Source organism: Mobula birostris, chromosome 2 (assembly GCF_030028105.1).
Source record: "Mobula birostris isolate sMobBir1 chromosome 2, sMobBir1.hap1, whole genome shotgun sequence".
Classification (NCBI taxonomy): Eukaryota; Metazoa; Chordata; class Chondrichthyes; order Myliobatiformes; family Myliobatidae; genus Mobula; species Mobula birostris.
Window position 1 is genome coordinate 225,215,654 of NC_092371.1, and position 27,830 is coordinate 225,243,483.

The 27,830-nt window shown below is 42.9% G+C and overlaps 1 protein-coding gene across 1 annotated transcript in view; it reads right to left on the reverse strand.

Annotated features, from left to right (window-relative positions):
- Positions 1-27,830, reverse strand: part of LOC140211171 (protein LEG1 homolog) — a 41,949-nt gene that overhangs the window by 13,182 nt on the left and 937 nt on the right. The window contains exons 2-3 of the mRNA XM_072280721.1: positions 25,954-26,040; positions 11,097-11,281 (exon numbers count right to left, since the gene is read on the reverse strand). Of these exons, the coding sequence (XP_072136822.1) occupies positions 11,097-11,281; positions 25,954-26,040 (272 nt within the window). The remainder of the gene's footprint in view (positions 1-11,096; positions 11,282-25,953; positions 26,041-27,830) is intronic.

The following is a 27,830-nucleotide window of genomic DNA, read 5'->3' on the forward strand; positions in this document are numbered from 1 at the left end:
TCTCTCTCGCCCTCTTTCTCCTGCCTTCTCCAAGTAACTTTTGACACTTTTACTAATCAATAACCTATCAACCTCCGCTTTACAACACCCTATGATTTGGCCTCCACAGCCATCTGCGGCAATCAATTCCACAGATTCGCCACCCCGTGCATAAAGAAAGTCCTCCTCCTCTCTGTCGTAAAGGTACATCATTCTATTCTGAGTCTGTCCCCTCTGGTCCTCGGCTCCCCTTCGACACCTTCTCCACATCCTATCTATCTAGGCCTTTCAATATACAATAGGTTTCAATGAGACTGCCCTTCATTCTTCTAATCTCCTTCAAGTACAGGCCCAGAGCCATCAAACGCTCCTCATATGTTTACTCTCAGAATAATTCTTGTGAACCTCCTCTACATCCTCTCCAATGCCAGCACATCCTTTCTTGTACAAGGGGCCCAAAACAGCTCACAATAGGGTTAAATTACAATCTACTTGTTGAAAGGCACAATTAAGTTTCTGTAGTCTTTTTTAGGGACGCCTGTCAGTCTTTAAAGGGAAAGCAGCGGGCGTAACTTCCATGTGATATGGAGAAGTCTGGGAGCATTAGCTCCCAGATCGCCCGACACAATTAGATTAGGCAGTCTCTGTTGTGTGTTGTGAGGAACCCTGGGGGGCTGTAGTGCTCCCAAGTACACAAAGAACGTGAGGAGAACGATCTAATGATGTGTCTCTATGGAGTATTTTGGCATAAGAATCCGGCCCTTCATTTCTTTTATACCTGCACCAGCTGCAGACCATGACACATAGAACTCTTGATCCACTTCCCCTCACTCTCCTGCAGTCATTGCATTAGACTTCAATCCAACTCCTTCCCTACAAAGTCACATACTTCACCCTCAGCACTAATGAATCCTTAATGGTTCTCACGTCCTATATGAACTGGCTCAGACCATGGTCGCTGAAAGCCACCCAAAAGTGATTCAAGTCGGTCAGTTGTCCTCTGGCCATTAACAATACTAGCAACTGCACATTCCATTTATTCTAAGAGGAAAAGTTTGGAAACTATGTTAAGGGAACAGCTATAAGGGCCAAGTGCATCCTCTGACAAAGGGAGAGGGTTATTCAAGAGATTCTGCCAGTGCTGGAAATCTTGAGCAACAGACACAAAATGCTGAAGGAACTCCGTGGGTCGGGTAGCATCTAACGTTTCGGGATGAGACACTTCAGGACTGGGAAGGAAGGGGGCAGAAGCCGGGATAGGAAGCTGGAGGGAGGATGAGGAGTACACGCCAGCAGGTAATAGGTGAGACCAGGTGAGGGGGAATGAGGATAGAAATGAGGATGTAATAGGTGGAAGAAATAAAGGACTGAAAAGGGACTCCACTAGGAGTAGACAGCTGACCATGGAAGAAAGGGAAGGAGGAGAACCAGACGGTTAGTTATTGCCAAAGGGAGTAGGGGGAGACAGGGAAGACACTGGCAGTATGCCAGATATTTGAGAGTGTCAGAAGGCAGAATTGAGTGTAGTTGCTATTACTAAAGAAGCTGAAAAGTCTGAAGGTAGTTAAGTCACCTGGACCAGATGGGCTACACTCTGTAGTTCTGAAAGAGATGGCTGAAGAGATTGTGGAGACACAAGAAATTCTGCAGATGCTGGAAATCCAAAGCAGTATGCACAAAATGCTGGAGGAACTGAGCGGGTAAGGCAGCATGCATTGAAATGAACAAATAACCTGCATTTTGGGCCGAGGCACTTTTTCAAGAATGTGGAGGCATTCGTAATAATCTTTCAAGAATCACTAGATTCTAGAATGGTTAGGGTTATAGAGTCATAAAACACTACAGCACAGAAACAGGCCCTTTGGCCCATCAAGTCCATGCCAAACCATTGATCTGCCTCGTGCCATCAGCCTGCACCCGAACCATAGCCCTCCATTACTCTCCCATCCATGCACCTATCCAAATTTCTCTTAAACATTGAAAGTTCTTCTGAAGTTCAACACCTCACGCTTATCTGCTTTAAATTCCATCTGCCATTTTTCAGTCCACTTCACCAGCTGGTCCAGATCCCACTGCAAGCTTTGATAGTCTTCTTTGCTGTCCACTACACCCTAATCTTGGTGTCATCCACAAAATTGGTGATCCAGTTTGCCACATTATCATCCAGATTGTTGATTATTGGAAAACAAGAACATTAGGAAAGCTGCAGGCCTTGTTGGTGTCTCACTAGCACCCTAGGGCACTGCAATCATCAGCTATCACCTGTCTTCACTGAGATCTTTCACACCTCCCTGTTATTATGCAGAGGTCTGGACAGCGTTACAGCTGCTATAATCGTTCCAGTTCCCAGAAGACTAGATCACTGGATTATAGGCCAGTCGCTCTGACTTCAGTAGTCATGAAAACCTTTGAACATCTGATGTTGCCCTAGCTTAAGGCCATTACTGATCCTCTTCTTGACCCACTAGAGCAAATCACTCAGCTGAGGATGCAGTTAATTGTGCCTTCATTACATTCTTCAGCATTTGGACTCCCCCAACACCCAAGTGAGGATCTTGTTTGTGGATTTTAGCTCTGCCATCAACACTATATTCTGGAGTTTCTCCACAGCAAGCTAACCCAGCTAACAGTATCCTATAGTATCTATCAGTGGATTATGAACCTCCTGACAGGAAGGAAGCAGTATGTAAGGCTGGGCTACTACTTGTCCAATCCAATCTCTATAAGCAAAGGCTCTCCACAGGGCTGTATCCTTTCACCCCTCCTATTCTCACTTTATACAAATGTCCATACTATCACAGACAAATCCATTAAAATCCTAAAGTTTGCTGATGACGTGACTGGAGCTGGTCTCATTTTTAATATGATGTGACCAGCTATCAAAGAGAGGTAGTCCGTCTTTCAGCATGGAGTACTCATAACAACTTGGAGCTTAATGCTATCAAGACAGTGGAAATGAGGAGTGACTTCCACCAACAACCCCCTACCTGGTCCCCCTTGGAAATTAACAGTCAGGCTGAGTCTGTGGTTGAGTCATTCAGATTCCTGGGGACGACCATTACCAATGCATTGAAGTGGGACAAGCGAGTTATACTCATCACTAAGGAAGCCCAGTAGAGATTGTTCTTCCTACTCCAGCGTAGGAAACTTATCTTGGGAAATATCCTGATGAGTTTTTATTCAGTGTTGTGACCACCTCTGTCACTGTTTGGCTTCCTGCCACCTCCTCCCAAGTCCAAGTTCAGGTTGCAGCAAATGGCTCCCTCAGAAGAAAAGACCATTATTTGTCAGCTACCAACATTGTCAGCATGAAGAGAAGAGCTGGGAAAATTACTGCTGACTCCACCAATCGCAGCAGTCAGCTATTTACCAAATTGTCATCAGGGAGATGCTGCAAGTCCATCATCACCAGGACTACACATTGTCTCTGAAGCTTCTTTCCTGTAGCTATCTGGCTTCTCAACAGAACTCACTCCGCTGTAATACCCTCACTGTCCTTGTACAACATCTGTTAAATGGTCTTTCCCGCTCTCCTTGTTCTGTCAATAATTATTTAGTTTGTTCATATGTTCACACTTACTTAAATTTGATTATTGATGTTTGCGCTAATTGTTGATTGCCCATGGCAGTTTCCACTATTGTCTTGTAAATTGTTGGATGCTATTGTTGGACCCCTACTCTTCATGATTTTTATAAATGACCTGGATGAGGAAGTGGAGGGATGGGGTAGTAAATATGCTGATGACACAAAGGTTGGCGGTGTTGTGGATAGTGTGGAGGGCTGTCAGAGGTTAAAGCGGGACATCGATAGGATGCAAAACTAGACTGAGAAGTGGCAGATGGAGTTCAACCCAGATAAGTGTGAGGTGGTTCATACAGTTCTTTCTACTTTCATTAACTATGCAAAAACTATTTCGGACCCGGAGAGTCTCCACAAGGATTCAGGAGGATTACGCACAACATTCCTACAGAATGGTACAAGGTGAAGGAAATTATTCGGGGCCCTTAAATGGGAAAACCAGTAAGCCTCACGACAAGGAGGAACCTGTCACTACTGCTTGTCTTCCCTATACTTCCATTGTTTCTGGAAGGATCACCAGGATCCTGAAGAAATATCGGATTAATACTATCCACAAAGCCATCAGGAAGCTCAAGTCACAGCTTATGTGGGTCAAAGATGACCTGGCATTTACAGGATTCCCTGTGAATGCAGAGCGGCGTATATCGGCCAGACGGGATTGACGGTGGAAACCTGCATCAAGGGGCACAGGAGATGCATCCGTTTGAGTGACCCACAGAAATCAGTGGTAGCAGAACATTGCATTCACAATGGCCATAGGATTGACTTCAATGGCACAAAACCACTGTGCCATGCCAATGGCTTTTGGGACTGGCTGGTGAAGGAAGCCATTGAATAAAACTAGAGGACAAGAATTATAACAAAGATGAAGATCTCGCTCTAGGTAAGAACTGGAATTCGATTGTAAACAAGCAGGGAGAGCGGAAATCTGATTGGATGAGGACTAACCAATCAGGAGGGACAGTCTGAAGGGTTATACATACCACCAGAATGGACGTGTGCAGGCATTATCTCTGATGAAAATGAGAGAGATTATCATCAAAATATTGGTTAAAATTGATACCTGTACCCAGCTGGAAGCCTGAGAAGAGTTTATTTATTCACCAGTCCTCCGGCACCTCACCCATGGCAAAAGATGTTTTAAATATCTCTGCTAAGGCCCCTGCAATTCTTGCCCTAGCCTCCCAGGGTCCAAGGGAAAACATTGTCAGGCCCTAGGAATTTATCTACCTTAATTTTCCTCAGGACAGTGAGCACCTCCTCCTCTGTAATCTGTATAGGGTTCATGATCTCTCTGTGGCATTGCAGACTCTGCGTCCGTGTCCCAAATAATGATGTAAGAAATGTAAGACCGATGTAAGAAATCCATTTAAGACTTTCCCCATCTCTTTTGGCTCCATGCATTGATTACCACTCTGATCTTCCTGACAACCAATTTTGTCCCTTAATGTCCTTTTGCTCTTAATATATCTGTAGAAGCCCTTATAATTTTCCTTCACCTTGCCTGCCATGTTCCTCCTTTTCCTTAATCAGAGCCTCAATATCTCTTGAAAACAAAGGTACCCTGAACCTGTTAACCTTGCCTTTTATTCAGACAGGAACATACAAACTCCGTACGCTCAAAACTTCACTTTTGAAGGTTTCCCACTTACCAAGTACACCTTTGCCAGAAAACAACCTGTCCCAGTCCGCACTTGCCAGATGCTTTCTGTTACCTTCAAAATTGGTCTTTCTCCAATTTAGAATCTCAACCCAAAGACCAGACCTGTCCTTTTCCATAATTACCTTGAAACTAATGACATTATGACCACTAGAATCAGAATCAGATTTAATATCGCCGGCTTATGTCGTCAAATTTGTTAACTTTACAGCAGCAGTACAATGAAATACATGATAAACAAATATAGAGAAAAAAAACAAAATTACAGTACATATATAAAATAGTTCAGTTAAAATAAGTTGTGGAAACAAAGTGGTGAGGTAGTGCTCATGGGTTCAGTGTCCCTTCAGAAATCGGATGGCAGAGGGAAAGAAGCTGTTCCTGAATCGCTGAGTGTGTGCTTTCAGGCTTCTGTACCTCCTTCCTGACATTAACAATGAGAAGAGGGCATGCCCTGGGTGGTGGGGGTCCTTAAAGATGGACTCCGCCTACCTAAGGCACCGCTCCCTGAAAATGTCTTGGATACTATGGAGACAAGCACCTATGCTGGAGCTAATTAATCTTCCAAGTTTCTGCAACTTACTTCAATCTTGTGTAGTTCTTTGCATTCAATGCAAAGTGTTCCCCTGCACAAACTTCTGTCACCTGCCCTGTCTCAATCCATAACAGGAGATATAGGATCATACTCTCTGTAGTTGAGACTTCTATGGACTGATTAAGGAAACTTCCCTAAACATATTTGATAAACTCTTTCCCATCCAGTCTGTTTACACTATTGAAACCCCAGACAATATGTGGAAAATTAAAATCACCTACTATCACAACCTTATGTTTCTCACAACAATCTCCAATGTCTCTGTAAAATCTGCTCCTCTAAATCCTGCAGGCTGTTGGGTGCTCTATAATATAATCCCATTAACATGGTCATAGCTTCCTTATTCCTTAGTTCTATCCATAAATCCTCATTAGACGAATTCTCCAGTCTGTCCTGACTGTGCACTGCTGTGACATTTTCCCTGACCTGTAACACCACCCTCTCCCCTTTAAATCCTCCCTCTATCACCTCCAAAATAACAGAACTGCAGAACAATGAGCTGCCAGGCGGTCCTGCAACTAAAGTCTCACTATTGGCTATAATGAATGTCATAATTCTATGTACTGATCCATGCTCTAAGCTCATCCACCTTTCCTATAATAGTCCTTGCATTGAAATATACACAGCTCAGAATATTAGTTCCACCATGTTCAATCTTTCAAGTTCTGACTTTGTATGTAGACTTAGCATCTTTCGCCACAACCACTCCACTATCTGTTCTAGCGCTCTGATTCTGGAGGACTGGGAATTTACAAATGTCAATCACACTTTAAGAAGGGTGGGAGGGAGAAGAAAGGAAAGTATAGGGCAGTTAGCCTGACTTTAGTGGTTGGGAAGATGTTGGAATCCAGTATTGTGGCTGAGGTTTCTGTGTACTTGGAGGCCAAAGGTAACTTAGTTTCCTTAAAGGGAAAACTTGCCTGACAAATCTATTGCCCTTTGAAAAGGTGCTGCACATGAGGCAACCTAACAAGAGTCCATGGCGTTACAGGAAAAATATTAGCAGAGATAGAAGGAGGCAAGAAGTCAGAATAAAGGGGGGCCTATTCTGGTTGGCTCCCAGTGACAAGTGATATTCTGAAGGGGTCGGTATAGGGACCGCATCTTTTCACATTACATATCAATGATTAGAATGACAGAAGTTATGTCTCTGCGGTCAAGTTTGCAGGTGGTACAAAGGTAGGTAGGGGGCAGGTAGTGTTAAGAAAGCAGGAGATCAGCAGAAGGACTTGGACAGATTGGAACAATGGGCAAAGAAATGGAATAAAGTCATAGACTATTTTCTAAATGGTCAGAAAACTCAAAAATCAGAGTGCAAAGGGACCTGGGAGTCCTTGTGCAGGATTCCCTAAAGGCTAACGTAGGTTGAGTTAGTGGTAAGGAAGGCAAATGCAATGTTAGCATTCATTTCAAGAAGACTAGAATATCAGAGCGAATATGTGATACTGAGGCTTTACAAGGCATTGATCAGTCAGCACTTGGAGTATTGTGATCAGTTTTGGGCCCCTTATCTAGGAAAGAATGTGCTAGCAATGGAGATGGTCCAGAGGAGATTCACGAGAACAATTCCGGAAATGAAAGGTGTCAACATATGAGGATCATTTTGTGACACTGGGCTATCTTCACTGGAGTCCAGAAAAATGAGGTGGGATCTCATTGAAACTTTTTGAATATTGAAAGGCCTGGATATAGTGGATGTCAAAAGGATAGTTCCTATAGTTGACACGTCCAAAACCAAAGGGCGCAGGCATCTGAGATGTTCATTTAGAACAGAGGTGAGGAGAAATTTCTTTAGCTAGAGCACGATGAATCTGTGGAATTCATTGCCATGGATGACTGTGGAGGCAAAGTCATTGACTATATTTAAGGCAGAGTTTGATAGGTTCTGTGTTAGTCAGGACATCACAGGTTGTGTGGAGAAGGCAAGAGAATGGGGTTGAGAGGAATAGTAAATCAGCCACGATGGAATTACGGAGCAGACTCGATAGGGATGATTGGCCTAATTCTGCTCCTATGTATTATGATCTTATGGAGTAGAAGTCCTTAAAACTGATCTTTTTTTCCCCTTTTCATTTATATCTCACAATTCATATGTAGTAAGACAAATACCTGCTGCTTTCAACTGCCTGTGGTGAACCCAAAAACGGTGCTCATCTGGAATGGAAAGCCTTTATTTCTAACTGGTGTGCAAGGAACAAGAAGATTTTCATGTGGAGAAGATAAGCCCATGGAATGCTGGCTGATCATTTGGGTTACAACTTGCTGGGTGAGTTTATCATCAGTGAATTTAACAGCTAGGCAAATCAATTTCACTCAATGACCTTAAAACTAGCACCAACTCATTTTTTAATATTATAATGAGGGATTTGACTACCTCTGGTATGTTCCTTGTGTGTATATGAATAACCAATCTAATATGGAACTAAGGACAGGTAATAGAAAGCTCTCTACTGTTAGTAATTATTCTGGAGTTATGAAATTATTGATAGCATAAATTAAAATGAGAACGTGTCTTTAGGAAAGAAAACCTGTTTCCAATTTAACTTCTACCGATGCTAAAAGAACATTGAAATCAATCATTGGGGCGTGGGACAATCTAATTTAATACAAATATAATTTCAACACAATTGAAATTATGCCAGGGAAGACAATAGATGAATGTTCATGTTAATCAGTTCTGATTATTAATTATTAAGTGACCTATATTAACACATTATTAAAGGCGTATCTCTGCCACTTAATGTGCAGTTCGTAAGACCATAAGACATAGGAACAGAATTAGGCCATTTGGCCTATCGGGTCTGCTCTATCATTTCATTATGGCTGATCCAATTTTCCTCTCAGCCCCAAACTCCTGCCTTCTCCTCGTATCTCTTCATGCCTTCACCAATCAAGTATCTATCAACCTCTGCCTTAAATATGCACAAAGACTTGGCCTCCATAGCTGCCTGTGGCAAAGAATACCACAGATTCACCGCTCTCTGACTAAAGAAGTTCCTCTTCGTCTCTGTTCTAAAAGGACGTCCCTCTATTCTGAGGCTGTGTCCTCTGGTCTTAGAATCTCCCAGCATAGGAAACCCACTCTATCAAGGCCTTTCACCATTCGATAGGTTTCAATGAGGTCACCCCTCATTCTTCTGAATTCCAGTGAATGCAAGTCCAGGGCCATCAAACGCTCTTCATATGACAAGCTATTCAATCGCAGAGTCATTCTTGTGAACCTCCTTTGAACACTCTCCAGTTTCAACAAATCCGTTCTAAGCTAAGGGGCCCAAAATTACTCAGAATACTCCAACAGAGGCCTTACTAGTGCTTTATAAAGTTTCAACATTACATCCTTGCTTTAATATTCTAGTCCTCTTGAAATGAATGTTAACATCACATATACCTTCCTCACCACAGGCTCAAACTGTAAATTAACCTCTAGGGAATTCTGCACAAGAAATCCCAAGTCCCTTTGTGCCTCAGTGTTTCGTATGTTCTCTCCATTTAGAAAATAGTCAACCCTTTCATTTCTTCTCCCAAAGTGCATGACCATACATTCCTGATATTGTATTCCATCTGCCACTTCTTTGCCCATTTTCGTAATCTGTCCAAGTCCTTCTGTAGCCTCTCTACTTCCTCAAAACTACCCGCCCCTCCACCTACCTTTATATCATCTGCAAACTTTGCAACAAAGCCATCAATCCCACCATCCAAATCCTTGATAGATAACGTAAAAAGAATCAACGCCAGTACAGTCCCCTGTGGAACAACACGTCACCGGCAACCAAACAGAAAAGTCTCCTTTTATTCCTAGTCTTTGCATCCCACCAATCAGCCACTGCTTTATCCACGCTAGAATCTTTCACACATTACCATGTCAAGTAGCCTCATGTATGGCACCTTCTCAAAGGCCTTCTGAAAATCCAAGTGCACAACACTAACTGATTCCCCTTTGTCTATCCTGTTTGTTATTTCTTTAAAGATTTCTAACAGATTTGTCAGGCAAGATTTTCCCTTGAGGAAACCATGCTGACTACGGCCTATTTTATCATGTGCCTCCAACTACTTCAAAACCTCATTCTTAACAATCGACTCCAATATCTTCCAAACCACTGAGGTCATACTAACTGGCCTATCATTTCCTTTCTCCTGCCTCTCCCCCTTCTTGAAGAGTGGAGTGACATTTGCAATTTTCCTGTCTTCTGGAACTGTTCCAGAATCTGGTGATTCTTGAAAGATTATTACTAATGCATCCACAATCTCTTCAGCCACCTCTTTCAGAATCTTCGGGTGTACACCATGTGGTCCAGGTGACTTATTTACCTCCAGATCTTTCAGTTTCCCAAGATCCTTCTCTCTAGTAGTAGTAACTTCACACACCTCATGACCACTGACACCTGGAACTTTCACCGTACTGCTAATGACTTCCACAGTGGAGACTGATGCAAAATACTTGTTCAGTTTGTCCGCCACTTCATGTCTCCCATTACTACTTCGCCAGCATTGTTTTCTAGTGGTACCTGAAGAAACTTTTGGTATCTTCTTTAATAGTATTGACTAGTTTATTTTTGTATTCCAATTTTACATTCTTAAATGACTTCTTTATTTCCCTTCTGTTGGTTTTTAAATGCTTCCCAATCTTCTAACTTCCCACTATTTTTTGCTCTATTATATGCCCTCTTTTTGGCTTTTATGTTGGCTTTGACTTAACTTGTTAGCCACAGTTGTGTCATCTTGCCTTTAGAACAGCTCAGAACAGGTCTGTTTTGTCATTTAATATTCTGGCTAGTTGTATATTCAGGGAGACATCCCTCAACACTGTACCAAAAGGTATATACTCTATTTTGGGTGCCTGATTGTGGAGACAGCCATCAATATTGAATATTCAAAGAGGCTCTTGAGTTGAGATGTGGTCCCGTTGTAAATATGTAATTCTGCAAAATTGCCTGTCGACATTAATTATAGCTATTGAAATGGTAATTAATTGTTTATTATTGTCTTTGTGTTCAAAATGTATAAAACATCGTGTGAGGAGCGTTAATGAAACTATCGCCAAAGGATCTGCTGTGTTAAAGAAATAAAATTATATCTCCCAGTTTCAGCTTCTGTGTGGCTCAGTTTGGTTCCTGATCCAAGGCAGTGCATGTCCGAGACACATAATCAGATACAATTGCCAGGGCGTGTTCTTTCTGCCCTGCATGAAAGGTTATCAAGTTTCTGTCTGTCCTGTATCTTATAGATACCACAGTAAGTATATCAGTATGTGCAAAATTTCAATACATTGAAAGTTAGCATACCTGAAATAACGTTGTCCATTTAGACATCATTTCAGGGTTCTGTGCGTGGCAGCCAGCTGCGGTGTAGCAAAACTTATCCATATATTCTTCAGGTGGCAATATTTTTATTTCAAATGGCCAGTCCTCAAAGAAGCCTGCTTCAACTGCTCCCAGAAAGGGTATTGTAGCCAGATAGTAATTCATACCTAATACAAAAGTAGGCAGCAAATTCTATAAATCTCCTCATATCATTGTTGTTCATTAAGTATGGGAAAAAAAACATTCATATTAGTGGTTAGTACCTCAAAACCCAGGTTCAATCAGATCCCAAATTTCAAAGTCAAATTTACATTTTGAATTTCAAAGTAAGTTTATTACGAAAGTGTGTATATGCTACTGTATACCGCCTTGTGATTATTTTCTTAAAAGCATTTACAGGGGAAAAAAGAATGGGCAGCACGGTAGTGTAGTGGTTAGCACAACACTTTACAGTTTAGGCAACCCAGGTTCAATTCCTGCTGCTGCTTGTAAGGAGTTTGTACGTTCTCACCCTGAATGTATGGGTTTCCTCCAGGTGCTCCTGTTTCCTCCCACAGTCCAAAGACATACGGTTGGTCGGTTAATTGGTCATTGTAAATTGCCCCATGACTAGGCTAGGATTAAACTGGGAGATTGCAGGGTGGCGCAGCTCAAAGGGCCAGAAAGCCTTTTTACTTCAATAAAAAAAATTCTAGAGAACCAACAAAAAAAACCATTAGATTATGAAGACACGCAGTCCTCTTTTATTGTCATTTAGTAATGCATGCATTATGAAATGATACAATATTTCCTCCGGTGTGATATCACAAAACACAAGACAGACCAAGACTGAAAAAACTAACAAAAACCACGTAACTATAACATATAGTTACAACAGTGCAACAATACCATAACTTGATGAAGGACAGTCCATGAGCACAGTAAAAAGTTCAAAGTTTCTCAAATGTCCCACATCTCACGCAGACGGGAGAAGGAAGGAAAACTCTCCCTGCCATGCCCGACCACAGTCCGACTCTGAGTCGTCTGAACACTTCGAGCCTCCGATCAGCTCTTCGACACCGAGTACCGAGCACCATCTCTATCAGAACGATTCAACCTCAACCTCAGTCGCCAACAGCAGGCAAAGCCGGGGATTTTGAGGTCCGGAAGATTTCTCGATCGCGCAGTAAATACAGCAGCGAACCAGCATTTCAGAAATTTCTCCAGATGTTCCTCTGTGCTTTCACATCTGTCTCCATACTGTACATAAACAACGACTGGCAAACAATCAATGACCTCTTTTCAGAAGCTACCTGCACCGAGTCTCTTCTCTTTCCTTTCAATTTCCCTTCACAGTTGTGAGATGATTTCCCCCTCCCGTCACTTTACTAAGGTATTTCACATCCAATATCTTGGAGACATCCTCCCAGTTATTTGACATAGATACTCTTTGTTCAAAGGTCAAAGTATGTGTAATGTATGGATCTGTTTCTTTTAGAGCAATAACACCCCCCGCCCTTCGCACTGCGTATTGATCTGGTGTCAGCTCATGATGTGTTATCTCTCCATGTGCACTGTTCTCTCTCTCTCACACTGCAATGTGAATACACCAGTTAAAGCCATCTCCCATGAGTGTACTTTAATTTAATATATATATTAAATTGTACATGGAGCTTAGAAAAATAGTGGGCTATGGGTATTGCTAGGTAATTTCTAATGTAAGGACATGTTCAGTGCAGCTTTGTGGGCCGAAGGGCCTGTGTTGTGCTGTAGGTTTTCTATGTTTCTAGTATAGTTGTACATTGACACAACAAATTGGCAATGATTACGTACTTGAATGTCAGAAAATATTACGAACTGCACCAACAGTTACGGGACTATACAGTGAGAACCAACCAGCATGAGAAAGCTGAAGGATCCCGAGTAATAGTGCTCCCATTGTAAATATGTAACTCTGCAAAATTATTTAGCACACTAAGTTTAAAATGAAAATAATGCGGCAATGACTTCAGTCGGGAAAGCTGACAAACTTGATTGTGCTAATGAAGGCTGGGAGTCATATATTGACAGGGTTGAACTGTATTGTAACTAAAATGATGTGGAGGAGCAAAAGAAAGCCCCTACACTTCTTATTTTAATGGGCCTGAGAATATACAGTCTCTTATGCAACTTTGTAACCCCTTAAAGGCCTGCAAACAAGACATTTGACAAAATTGTTACAATCTTTACAAAATCACTTGAGCCCTAAACCACTGGTAATAGCTGAGAGATTTAGATTTTACAAAAGGAACCAGTCAAAAGGTGAAAGCCTTTCTGAATATATTTCAGAACTGCGCAAACTTCCCCAGTACTGTGACTTTAGAGATGGACTTTCTGATGCATTAGGGGACAAGCGTGTATATGGCATGCATAGTCAATGCACTCAAATGAGGCCACTGGCAGAAAGATACCTAACCATAAAACAGGCATTGATCATTACAATATCATTAGAAACTGCAGCAGAACTACACAAGAGGAGGTTAGAATGTAAAATGCACAAAATGTCCCTGAATGGTGCAAAAAGCCAAAGATGTTATCAATGTGGCAAATTCTCCCATGATTCAAATGACTGTTGCTCAAAGAAAAAATTTGCAGAAAGGGTCACAGACAATGTCACATAGAGAGAATATGCAAGGCTGACAAAAAGCCCAACTGCATGAAAAGTCTCAAACACAAAACTAAGCAAATGTATAAAATTACCAAATGTAAAACAGAATCAGACAACATAGAGTCTGACAAAGGTGAACTGTTATACCTAGAACTGCATAGTATGTCTGAAAAAGATCGCAAAATCATCTGGATCACAATAGATGTGTCCGGTGTAAAATTGAAAATGGAATTGGATACGGTGTCAGCTTTGTCCATATTTCCAGAGGCTGACTACAACAGAGTGTTTTTTTATTAAGGCAAAAAGTGTCTCCCAAAGGCAGATTGAAAGTAAATGTGATATATGGAGGCTAAACACAACAGCTAGAGCTTTATGTATTGAAAAGTGGAGGGCCAGCACTTTTCAGACGTAAATGGTTGAGAAAAACCCAAATAGACTGGAACGCAATCAAAGCTGTGAGTGTCACATCAACAGACAATTGCAGCCCAAATGGTAGCACTAACCAGATACTGGCACAGCTGCTTAATGCTAATGAAAAGGTGTTTGAGAAGGGAATAGATAAAAAGTTCGAAGACTTGACCAAAAGCTGTTCGGGATGCCAAAAAGTTCAAAATGCACGCCCACAAGCACTGTTACACCTGTGAGGGTGGCTGTCTTCACTGTGGCAAAGAATACATTTTGGCAAGAGTGCAGCAGCTCTTATTAAATCAGCTCCTCCTAATTTCAGTTTTATCAGTGAGATCAGGATAAAGAAACGAGGGGAAGGAATAACCGTTCTGTTCAATAATCCTTTTATCAGCGTAAGCAGATATCATACGGAGCATTTGTATCTTTTGAACATCTTGCTCTTCAGTTGAAATCCTCCCATTGTGCCATTGTGCTTTATGTTTTAACCACATAAAGGCACCAAAATATTGTACAACCTTTTTTGGTGACTTCGCTGAACTACGGTCTATTGTTTGCATTGACTTTGACTGGGTAGTCACTGTTGGTGATTTTAATATTCGTGTGGATAACCTCAAGGACAGTAGTGCTAATGAACTGTTCTGTATCCCAGATAATTATAGACTGACACAGGATGTGACAGGATGCTGACACAGCAAGGGCCACACCCTTGACTTAGTCATTTCCAAAAGTCTTTACACTTCTGAGGTCGTGGTAACTCATGTTGCTCTTTCTGATCTTTTCTGTGCTTTCTTTAAATTACCATGTTGCTATTCACAAGCGCTCAAACTGATGTTATCACAGAATGGTTTATCACTAAAAACACCAAGGTATTTTTCACACAGACCTTTTCTCCCACACCTGCCTTCTCTCTGGCCTCTGTCAATGATCTTGAAGACCATCTCAACTCTAAAGTTACATACGTCATTGATGTAATCACCCCCCACAAGAGTAAAAGTAGTTTCTGGGGAGGGAAAAACACCTCGCTGGTTAAACTCCAAAAAAAAAGAGTGTTGAAGAGCTGGACGCAGGTGCTGGACTACTGCACAGAGTCTTGTCATCTTCAGAAGTTTTCGGATGACTCTGCCTTAGATGGATGCATCAGCAAGGGAGATGAGGTTGAGTACAGGGCTACTGTAGGAAGCTTTGTCACATGGTGTGAGCAGAATTATCTGAAGCTTAATGTGAAAAAGCCTAAGGAGCTGGTGGTAGACCTGAGGAGAGCTAAGGTACCGGTGACCCCTGTTTCCATCCAGGGGGTCAGAGTGGACATGGTGGAGGATTACAAATACCTGGGGATACGAACTGACAATAAACTGGACTGGTCAAAGAACACTGAGGCTGTCTACAGAGCCATCTCTACTTCCTGAGGAGACTGAGGTCCTTTAACATCTGCCGGACAATGCTGAGGATGTTCTACGAGTCTGTGGTGGCCAGTGCTATCATGTTTGCTGTTGTGTGCTGGGGCAGCAGGCTGAGGGTAGCAGACACCAACAGAATCAACAAAGTTATTTGTAAGGCCAGTGATGTTGTGGGGATGGAACTGGACTCTCTCACGGTGGTGTCTGAAAAGAGGATGCTGTCTAAGTTGTATGCCATCTTGGTCAATGTCTCCCATCCACTACATAATGTACTGGGTGGGCACAGGAGTACATTCAGCCAGAGACTCGTTCCACCGAGATGCAACACAGAGCGACATAGGAAGTCATTCCTGCCTGTGGCCATCAAACTTTACAACTCCTCCCTTGGAGGGTCAGACACCTTGAGCCAATAGGCTGGTCCTCGACTTATTTCATAATTTACTGGCATAATTTACATATTACTATTTAACTATTTATGGTTCTATGACTATTTATTATTTATGGTGCAACTATAACGAAAACCAATTTCCCCCGGGATCAATAAAGTATGACTATGACTATGACTATGACTATGAAAACAAAACTCCAGGTCCATTACGACATTTATAAAGAAACTCTTCCCATCTATAACTTAGAGTTGAGATATGCAAGGCAGTCTGTACCATACAGCCTACAGTATAATAAGGGACTACTTTATGTTTTAGTAACACGTCGTTGCATGCGCTATTAGGCGCGTATTGATCTGTACGTGTGTGCCGAGTTCGGATTATGCCGGTAAAGAACCATGAAACTTAGCTCCCGTCTCAAGCGTTTTTATTAATAGCATTGTCGTGTAACCAAGCCACATGCACAACACAGTCCTTCTTCCCTGATATTATAAACAAAAACAGCAATAATACATGTGTCTTATTTGCTACAGTTGACAGGCTCACACATCCTCCTATATCAGTAGCACCTGAACTTCTATCCACAAAGTCACATAGTGACCGTGCATTCTTTTTTATTGCCAATATTCAGAAGATTAGACATGCTGTCAGTGTCTCTGCATCAGGTCAGAAGCCAGTGTTTCACTCACTGAGAACTCATTTAGTTAAGATGACACAGTTCAAACCTATTGCCTATAAAATCCGAGAAGAAATTGAGCTACTCCTGAAATCCTCCGGTTTTTAAATTTGTTTTTAATTGCATGGCACCAGACATTCTGCAAATAATCAACTCTTCTCGTCTATCAGGCTGTTCCCCAAAAGCCCTGAAAACTGCAGTTATTGAGCCTCTTTTAAAAAAAACAACCTGGATCCCTCAGTAATTATTAACTACAGGCCTATATCAAACTTACCATGTTTAAGTAAAATCATTGAAAATGTTGTTTACAAGCAACTTATCAAATTTTTGGCACCAAGCAAATGGTCGTTTTCCAGTTGGGACTTCGACAGCACCATAACACTGAGACTGTTCTGGTCGAGGTTTTAGATGACATCCACTTAAACCATGATGATGGTAAAATTTCACTTTTGTTTCTGCTGGTTCTCAGAGCTGCTTTTGACACAGTTGACCATGGCATATTACCGGACAGACTGGAGAACCGGATGGGACTTTCTGGTTTTGTCCTAAAATGGTTTAAATCATATTTACAGGACGGAGACTATTTTGTATTATTGGTAGCTGCATATCTGTCCGAACAAAAATGAAATGCAGAGTGTCTCGGGGGTCCATAGTAGTACCTCTTTGTTTAACTCTAGCTCAAATCATGGTAAGCAACAAAATATCTTATCTTAACTATGCGGGTGACACTCGGATTTATATAACAGTGTCGTCAAGTAATTATGGTACCACACAATCACTAAAAAACTGTATTGAAGAAACCTCTGATTGGATGAGCCAAAATTTCCTCCGGTTAAACACAGAGAAAACTGAAATAATTGTTTTTAGTGCCAGAAGAGAATGATTAAAAGCCAGTGCTCACCTAGAATCCCTGTCTTTACAAACCACAAACCAAGCCAGAAATCTTGGTGTTGTGATTGTCTTCTTAAATTTTAACTGCCACATAAAGACAATTACAAAGTCAGCCTACAACCATCTTAAATATACAGTGAGAGTTAAAGGGCTTACGTCTCAGCAAGATCTAGAAACACCCATCCATGCATTTAGTTTTAGTAGGCTAGCCTACTGTAATGGTGTTTTCAGAGGTCTCTAAAAAAAAATCCTTCAGACAGCTGCAGCTCATTCAGAATACTGCTGCTAGAGTCCTCACTAAGATCAAGAAAGTAGAACACATCACTCCAGTTCTCAGATCACCACACTGGCTTCCTGTCCATGAGAGGATTGACTTTAAAATATTACTACTGGTTTATAAAGCACTGAATAGTCTAAGGCCTAAATACATTTCCGATCTCCTGCTGCATTATGAACCTTCCTGAGTTCTCAGGTCGTCTGGGGTGGGTCTGCTTACCGTCCCCAGGGTCAAAACTAAACATGGTGAAGCAGCATTTAGTTACTATGCTCCACATATCTGGAATAACCTTCCAGAGGATCTGAAGTCTGCCCCAACTTTAAGCTCTTTTAAATCGAGGCTTGAATCTTTTCTTTTTGCTGTAGCTTTTAATTTGAATCTCCTTGCTCTATAAGTTCTCGTTGTCATATTTATTTTGTGTGATTTTATTCTCTTATATATTCAGAAATTTGATATTTGATTTTTTATATCTTGTTGTATGTAAAGCACTTGGAACTGCCTTGTGTTTGGAAAGTGCTATACAAATGAACTTGCTTGCTTGCTTTGCTGGGCCATTCATGAATGTTTCTGAGTCCTGTGGATGCTCATTCAAAGTGGCCGGAGGTTATACCAATGAAGTCAACTACTTCAGCAAAGACTATCTCTGCTCTGAGGACCATCTTTGCCAGAAACTGCTTACCAGAACAAATTGTGAGTGTAAATGGGCCACAATACACATCAGAAGAATTCCGACTGTTCATGAAGAAAAATGGCACCAGGCATTTCAAGTCAGCTCCTCACCACCCAGCAACAAATGGGTTAGAAACAGAAACACAGAAAACCTACAGTACAATACAGGCCCTTCGGCCCACAAAGTTGTGCCGAACATGTCCCTACCTTAGAAATTACTAGGCTTACCCAGAGCCCGCAAACACGAGGAAATCTGCAGATGCTGGACATTCAAGCAAAAGTACACACAAAAAATGCTGGTGAAACGCAGCAGGCCAGGCAGCACCTATAGGAAGAAGTACAGTCGATGTTTCGGGCCAGGACCCTTCGTCAGGACTAACTGAAAGAAGAGAAAGTAAGAGATTTGAAAGTAGGAGGGAGAGGGGGAGATCCGAAATGATAGGAGAAGACAGGAGGGGAGGGGTGGATCTAAGAGCTGGAAAGTTGATTGGCAAAAGGGATACAAGGCTGGAGATGGGAGAGATCATGGGACGGGAAGCCTGGGGAGAGAGAGAAGGGGGGAGGGGAGCCCAGAGGGTGGAGAGCAGACAAGGAGTTATAGTGACAGGGACAGAGGGAGAAAAAAGAGAGAGAGAAAAAAAGGGGGGGGGGGTTAAAAAAAATATTAAATAAATAAATAAGGGATGGGGTGTGAAGGAGAGGAGGGGCAATAACTGAAGTTAGAGAAGTCAATATTCATGCCATCAGGTTGGAGGCTACCCAGACAGAATATAAGGTGTTGTTCCTCCAACCTGAGTGTGGCTTCATCTTGACAGTAGAGGAGGCTGTGGATAGACATATCAGAATGGGAATGGGATGTGGAATTAAAATGTGTGGCCACTGGGAGATCTTGCTTTCTCTGGCGGACAGAGATAAGGCGTTCAGCGAAATGGTCTCCCAGCCTGCGCCCCTCCTCCCCTTCATACCCCATCCCTTATTTATTTATTTGTTTGTTTGTTTGTTTGTTTGTTTGTTTATTTATTTATTTATTGCCTTTTTTTCTCTCTCTCTTTTTTCTCCCTCTGTCCCTCTCACTATAACTCCTTGCCTGCTGTCCACCCTCCGGGCTCCCCTCCCCGCTTCTCTCTTTCCCCAGGCTTCCCGTCCCATGATCCTCTCCCTTCTCCAGTCTGGTCCCTTTTGCCAATCAACTTTCCAGCTCTTGGATCCACCCCCTCCTGTCTTCTCCTATTATTTCAGATCTCCTCTTCCTACTTTCAAATCTCTTATTATCTCTTCTTTCAGTTAGTCTTGACGAAGGGTTCCAGCCCAAAACGTCAACTGTACCTCTTCCTATAGATGCTGCCTGGCCTGCTGCATTCACCAGCATTTTCTGTGTGTGTTACCCATAGCTCTATATTTTTCTAAGCTCCATGTACCTATCCAAAAGTCTCTCAAAAGACCCTATCGTATCCGCCTCCACCACCCTTGCCAGCAGCCCATTCCACGCACTCACCACTCTCTGAGTAAAAAACTTAACCCTGACATCTCCTCTGTACCTACACCCCAGCACCTTAATCCTGTGCCCTCTTGTGGCAACCATGTCAGCCCTAGGAAAAAGCCTCTGACTATCCACATGATCAATGCCTCTCGTCATCTTATACACCTCTATCAGGTCACCTCTCATCCTCCCTCGCTCTAAGGCGAAAAGGCCGAGTTCACTCAAGTTAGCTGAAAGGTTTATGCAAACATTCAAGAAGTCCATTAAAAAGATGGATAAGTAGGACATTTTTTTATGTAACGCGCTGTAAGGATTCACCGCTAATGAAACGGCTTCTCGGTAATGTTTCACTGCTGAGGTAACAGTAGGGTCAATTACGATAGGGTAGCAGCAATGTTTGGGTTATGGCTGGAGATAACAGGACTGTGGTCTGCATGTTAGCCAGAGACTGTTGCTCTGTCTTGTGAATCTGGAAGGAGATTTTTTGCGGTCTTTGGTTGAGGAGAGTTGAAGAGGGAAGACACGTGTGGAGACAGCTGTAGACCACTGGACGGAGTGGACTGGGATCTGAGGATCTGAAGGTTGGCAACGCTCGGAGTTGATCGATGGTGGAAGAATGGTGACTGAGTGAGCTCCAACGTGCACTTTTGACTTTTCCTTGAAATGGGCCCTTTTTTATTTTCATTACTAACCCTATATTCAGATTAAGATTCATAAAGTTCAATCATTTAATCGCATATGGTGTACCGTCTGATATTTTGCGTTGTGGGTTTGTAACTGGGCGGTACATTACACAGCATCCACACAAACGTAATTTCTCAGTTTAGTGGGGCCAGAGGTGGTTTTCCCCTAGATGAACACGAGCCGGCCAAGCCTGAGGGTTACATTTACAGCACAAGCTGGTTGACTTCCTTTTTGTTCGTATATTGGAACTTTGTTCATGCGATGACAAATCATGAGCAGGAATCTGAGATCTCCCATAGACCTCCTGAAACCAGATCTACGGAGGGAAGTGTAGAATAAACAGTTCAGCCTGTTGCCAAGTGAAGCAGCAAGGGGCTTCGAGATTGGACGGATTCACCTCCTTACAGGCAGCCAGAAAACAAAGAGATCCGATAAAACTCATTTAAAAAAGACCATCGTACACCCAATGTGCAGAAAACATCATACAGACAATAGGAGGAAGCAAATAGCATTCAGAATTGAAATTCTCAGAACTGAGTCCACTGCCACAAAACTAGTCATCGTTGTAGCCAATCCAGGAGCCATTTACTTGCAGGCTGCAGCCTCAGTTTGGCGTGGAGATGAGTAAATCTTGTGGAGCAGTGAGCTGAACTCTGGCCTGCCACTCGCCTCCAGCCCTGACAGCCTGACCTTTTCAATCTGCCCCGGTGCTAAATCGGCCTAACAGTGGGTCGATCCTCACTCTCGGACCTGGGCCCTTCCACTTAGCTATGCTTTCGGGCCTGGAGCTCGCTGACTCTATTCGGCCCATACCCGACTTTCTCAATTTGGCCCCGTGTTCAATTCGGCCAAAACTCTGCTTGTTCCTCACTCTTGGGCCTGAATTCTGCCACTTTGACTCTGCCTCGCCTCAGTTCTGCCACTTCAAATCACCTCTACGCCTGCTCCAGCAGCCAAGCATGTAATTAATAAAGTAGTACAGTAGTGCAATCTCTCGCGTCAAGTATGATGTTCTCCTAAGAGATTGTCTATTGGTGGGTCCTCAGGTGTCTGTAGAGGCTGATCCAGGATTCACCTATCCTGGTGCAGTGTGGGCAAGAGTAAGAGGTGGCTGTGGTAAGTGGCTGGGTCTTTTGTTTGCTCAGTCTCTCCTTTTGTTGTTATCTTTGAAGTGTTTCCTTTCCCCAGCACGGGCTCGCTGGCCCTCCTTCAAGTGGGAGTAAAGGATCTGTTTTTTGGAGATGTGAGTTAGACATCTAGATGACATCGGATTTGGTGTTCCTGGTGGACATGCTGCTCAGGTTGAGCCAGTGCCTAATGTTGCTTCAATCCTTTTATAGTCTATATCATGTGGGTGCCAACTCCATATCTGCTATAAGATCATACATTCCAGTTTTCAGTCTGCAGCTGTCCCCTGTGAAATCGCACAGTGGGAAGTATTTACAACTGTGGCCACTAAGTGGGTATTCACTGCAGTGCAGTGGGTGGTAACTGGATTGTATGTGGAGCAAGGTGCATTTCAACCACCTCTGAAGCCAATGTATCTGTGTGAGTAACCGGTTCAGTTTCCAATCAACGGTAACCTGCAGGGTGCTAATGGCGAGGAAGGTGGCAGGCAGAAAGGTGTTAAATTTCAAGTGGAGTCGGTTATATAATTTTACACGTTGTGTACACTCTAATTACAAGTAATTAACTTGAACCCTTTTGCATGTAGAGTCGGCCCTCCTTATCCGCGAGTTCCGCATGCACAAATTCAACCATCCGCGAATCGGAGAAACCCGGAAGTTCCCTCTCCAGCACTCGTTGTTTGGGCATTGTTCACCTCATGTCTTGTTCATTCACTACTTTGCTTCTGTGGAAAAATGGCTCCTAAAAAGCAATTAAGTGGTCAAAGCAATTCCTCAAAGGCTAAGAGGGAGCTTAAAGTGCTCTCATACAATAAAGCAGAAACAAACTGAAATTTGTGGAAGTGTTAGTGCCAGGGATGGTTGGCTGGCTATGTAAAGCGCTATAGCCTCAAGAACTTAAAGATCACGGGAGAATCGGCATTGGCTGATGCCAAGGCAGCATCAGTGTTCCCAGAAGAGCTACGATGGTTGCGTCTGTACTGAACATGTACAGACTTTTTTTTTGTCATTATTCCCTAAACAATACAGTGTAACAACTATTTACACAGCATTTACGTTGTATTAGGTATTATAAGTCAACGGGACAGAAATACTGCAGGCGACGGGTCCTGTGCTGCCCTGGGTCCTAAAGTCCACCCGCACTGAGACCGGTTAAATAAGGGACTTGAGCATCCGCATTTTTTGGTATCTGCGGGGGGTCTCGGAATCAATCCCTCGCGGATAAAGAGGGCCAACTGTATTTAGCACTTCTGTCTGAAAATGGTTGCATGCAGTTATAATGGGCTGGGCTCCACTGAGGGTGTTAATGTAACCATGCTTGATTAGTAGGTAATTAGTTTAATTATCCACTCTCATTTACAAGTGGATGTGGAAGATATGCAGAGTTTTGATCCGGTCATTTGCTTGCACACTTCCAGTCTATAGACCTGATGAAATCTCTATGCCCAAAACATCGACTGTTTATTCCTCTCCATAGCTGCTGCCTGACCTGCTGAGTTCCTCCAGCATTTTGTGTGCGTTGCTCTCCATTTCCAGCATCTTCAAGATCTCTTGTGCCCGGTCTATAGGATGCTGCTTCTGACATTTAACACACCCATTGTCCTCCAATCGGAGCTTCAAAAAGGTCCCCACCACATACTTAACTGCATTGCCATTGGTCCTGGCCATTTTTATTACATTCATAATTTAGCCAGTGTTGGTCTTTGACTTGACTAGTGAGGGAAATGCCACAAGATTACAGATTGTGTTAAAATACAAATCCCCTGCTCCTGACAACCCACAATCCATCTCACTCACCAAAGTAGTTACGTCATCCAACACAATTGACAATTCCCCTTTGTATGAATATAGTCTGTATAGGAACCATTCCTACCAATGGAGTTGTGGACAGCAATTAGATCTGGTGTGTTGGTCAAGAGAAGGATTTGCAGGATCAGTGGTTTCCTCACTGACCAGCCACAGACCCAAACTGTGAGCTGCATCCTTTAGGACTTGGGCAGTCTACCCACTAATAACGCTACTGAAACCACACTGGGCACATTCTGTGGCTTTGCTGATATTAATGCTTCTTCCGAGTGATGCTCAACATGGATGAGTACTGATTCGTCAGCCGAACAAAGGTAGTAGGAGGTACCTGTTCACCAGGAGGTCTCCTTACCTTTGAACTTATGCCATGAAACTTCCTGGCATTCCAATAACCTTATTGAGAATGCCCAGAGTAAATCTTTTCCACTCTGCCCAACAGTTTGTTTCTATCAGTGGATGATAGTGATGCAAGATTCAAGCATAGGCTGAAAGTATAACCTTGAGCTGTGGGATGACAGACATCCCACCCTGCAAAAACTCATTTCAGGGAGGTAGCACCATCAATTTGCGGGAGACTCCTGGAACTTCTGGGAGAGGTGGGATGTCTGCAATAGAGTAGCTCCTTAGCAGCTAGCCAGCTAATTTAAATAAAGTTAGCTATGCTAATGAACGAATGACACCTGTTAAACTCACCGCAACATGTCTTTTACAGTCTTAACCCACCACGGGCAATAGAAAAGTCACTGTTGCAAACAGTGCAGTGAGCAACACTGTCATTATTTTTGACCACTATTAGGCAAGGGTACACTTTACGGTAGTCTGGGGTGACGTACGTTTTATATTTTCTTTTTTTTGGAACACTCTGCCATGGCGCCCTCTCTCTCGCGCACTGTCTCGCTTGCTTTCTCTCTCGCAAGCTCTCCCTCTCTCGCTCGTGCGCTCTCTCGCTCGTGCACTCTCTCGCTCCCTCGCTCACAAAAAATTGATTTCCGTGATATTGTATATAATTTGCGGGCATCAGGGAGCCATTATTAATATGTGGGAGACTCCTGGAACTTCCGGGAGAGGTGAGATGTCTGGGATGACTCTCTCATTCAGCATAGATATCCAAAGATTACTGAGAATATAGTTCCTTAAGGTTGTTATAACCAGACAGTGGTAATGGGGACAAGCTCCCTCTACCTATTAAATGCTCCAAATGGCCTGCACCTCAAATAGCCTCTACTAAGCCTGGGGGAGCCATTTCCACTGACAGGAGAAGGGGCAAAGGCCGGTTACTGTCACCTTAAAACCAGTCGCTTCGGGCAGCTGGGGCTCGTTAGCCATGGTTGACAGCTAATCTAGGAGAAGGAAAACTCTGTTCTCAAAGCTCCGCTGCATTGTGGCTATACTTTCTCATGGGGAAGGCTTCGGGAGTAAACCCTGACGGAAAAATCTGGAGCTGGAATCCCTAAGGCAGCCCTACATTGAGTTCAATGTTGACCGGCAACTCCTGCGATGCTTCTGGTACCAAACCGTATCGGTCTCTGCCGTTCCTTTGGGTTCATCGGATGATTGGAGAGGGGGAGCTTGCTACATGGGCTACAGTTTGCTCTCCATATCGTGCTGCCCAGGCTTGTATATCTAGATAGCTGGGATACAATATCCATGGTCAACTTTGACCGACAGAGGCCCTCACATCATTTGAATACTGAGACAGCAGGTTGTGTTATCGTTCTCATACGGTCCACTCTCCTCTATCAGATTCCTTCCTCTCCAGCCCATTATCTTTCTCACCCACCTGGCTTCACCTATCACCTTCTAGCTATCCCCCTTCCCATCCCCTTACCTTTTCATTCATCTCCAGTCCTGAAGAAGGTCTCGGCCTGAAAACGTTGAATGCTTATTCATTTCCATAGATGCTGCCTGGCTCCAGCATTTTGTGTGTGTTGCTGTGGAGTTCCAGCCTTTGCTGACTTTCTCATGTTTATGTGTTATCATCGTGCCTGAATTCAACATCTGGGGCTGAGGTTAATGCCATGACATTGACTTGGTTTTAATCATTATAGAGTATGTGCTGCCCTTCGGGAGCACAATAATGCAGTATTAATTTTCCCCTGTACACTGACAATTCCACGCTTTGCCTCAGCTTGTCTTTGGGTTTCAGTGGATCCAAACTGTTTGGGAGTCTATCCAACAAATATTGGACCAATCAGAATTATCCTGAATCAACAACTCTGCACAGTTTAAAAGTGACATATTGTCTAAGGGTCACAGAATCAAGTCGCACATTTTGAATTAATCCTTGCAATGCAGCGACTCAGAATCATCATGTTTTAATATGAGATCATCCAATGACTGTGTAAGCATCATAGGATATTTGATTCTTCCATGCACATTTGCCAAAGCAGTCAACAAAAATATGTTACTTACAAGACCACCAACTTCTTGTAGAGATGCACAGTGAGTCACCAAACTTTTCGCCGCAGGATGAGACGTTGGATGGGTCTGCTAACCTACCTAGTATAATATGACAGATATTCAACAGTAAATAAGCTTTAAAATAACTGAACAGTCGTACAAATGATTTGTTCATTGAAGATTATAACAATAAAGCAAACGCATTTTTGAGACTTGGATTTAAATAACTAAACTGCTTCCTTGCCCAGAGCCCTGTGCAAAAGGTTCGGAAAGGTGGCCAGATAAACTCTACCTCGTAATTCTGATTAGTGATACCCAAGGAGGTGCTAAAGCAGAGCATGGATAAACTCATGTAGGCCACTGGCTGTGGTCCTCCCTGTTAGAGGGGTTAGCACATGTAGCAAATAACTTCAGCAACTGACTTCAGCCACCAGTCTTCAGATGCGAATATGAACTGTAAATTAAATCTAAAATGCAGCCCTAAATAATGGGTTCCTAAGAACCATGAACCACAGTTAATTGAAAGACAGCGCAGTTAATTAGAAGATCAGACAATGCTGATTAAATTCATTATTTGGGTGTCTCTCATGTGGATGCAAAGAGAGGGGTGTGAGGGTGGTATGTACTTAGACCATAAGACCGTAAGATATAGGAGCAGAAGTAGGCGATTCGGCCCATCAAGTCTGCTCCGCCATTCAATCATGGGCTGATCCAATTCTTCCAGTCATCTCCACTCCCCTACCTTCACCCCATGCCCTTTGATGCCCTGGCTAATCAAGAACCTATCTATCTCTGCCTTAAATACACCCAATAACTTGGCCTCCACAGTTGCAAGTGGCAACAAATTCCACAGATTCACCTCCCTCTGACTACAGTAATTTCTCCGCATCTCAGTTCTAAAAGGACGTCCTTCAATCCTGAAGTTGTGCCCTCTTGTCCTAGAATCCCCTACCATGGGAAATAACTTTGCCATATGTAATCTGTTCGGGCCTTTTAACACAGGGAATGTTGCTATGAGATCTCCCCCTCATTCTCCTGAACTCCAGGGAATACAGCCCAAGAGCTGACAGACATTCCTCATAAGGTAACCCTTTCTTTCCCGAAATCATTCTCGTGAATCTTCTCTGAACCCTCTCCAATATTAGTGTACCTTTTCTAAAATATGGAGCCCACAACTGCACTCAATACTCCAAGTGTGGTCTCACTAGTACCCTATAGAGCCTCAACATCACATACCTGCTCTTACATTCTATACCTTAAGAAATGAAAGCAAACATTGCATTCGTCTTCTTCACAACCAACTCACCTGGAGGTTAACCTTTAAGGTATCTTGCACAAGGACTCCCAAGTCCTTTTGCACCTCTGCATTTTGAATTCTCCCCACATCTAAATAATAGTCTGACATTTATTTCTTCCACCAAAGTGCATGACCATACACTTTCCAACATTGTATTTCTAAGGGAGTATTGTAAATATGGAATTGCTCTTTGATCTTTAGCCTGACTTGTCCTTCGATCTTTAGCATATAAAATATCATGCAATGTTGGGTCAAGCAAACCTCCTTCTTCTGGAAAAGTCTTCATATGATTCCTGCTGTATCTCATTTTGTTGAATAAGAGAATGCTTCACATCCATCAGTATTCACCTTGGTGACTTCGTTCATGCATCAAGACTCCCCACTGATCTTCCTCCTGGCACCTATCCCTGCAAGTGAGACAAGTGCACTACTTGCCCCTACACCTCATCCCTCACTGTCATTCGGGGCTTCAAGCAGTCCTTTGAGTTGAGGCAATGCAACTGCAAGTCTGTCAGGGTCCACTAACACCTCCGGAGCTCCCGGTGCAGCCTCATCTACATCGATGAGACCCAACATTGATTAGGGGACCACT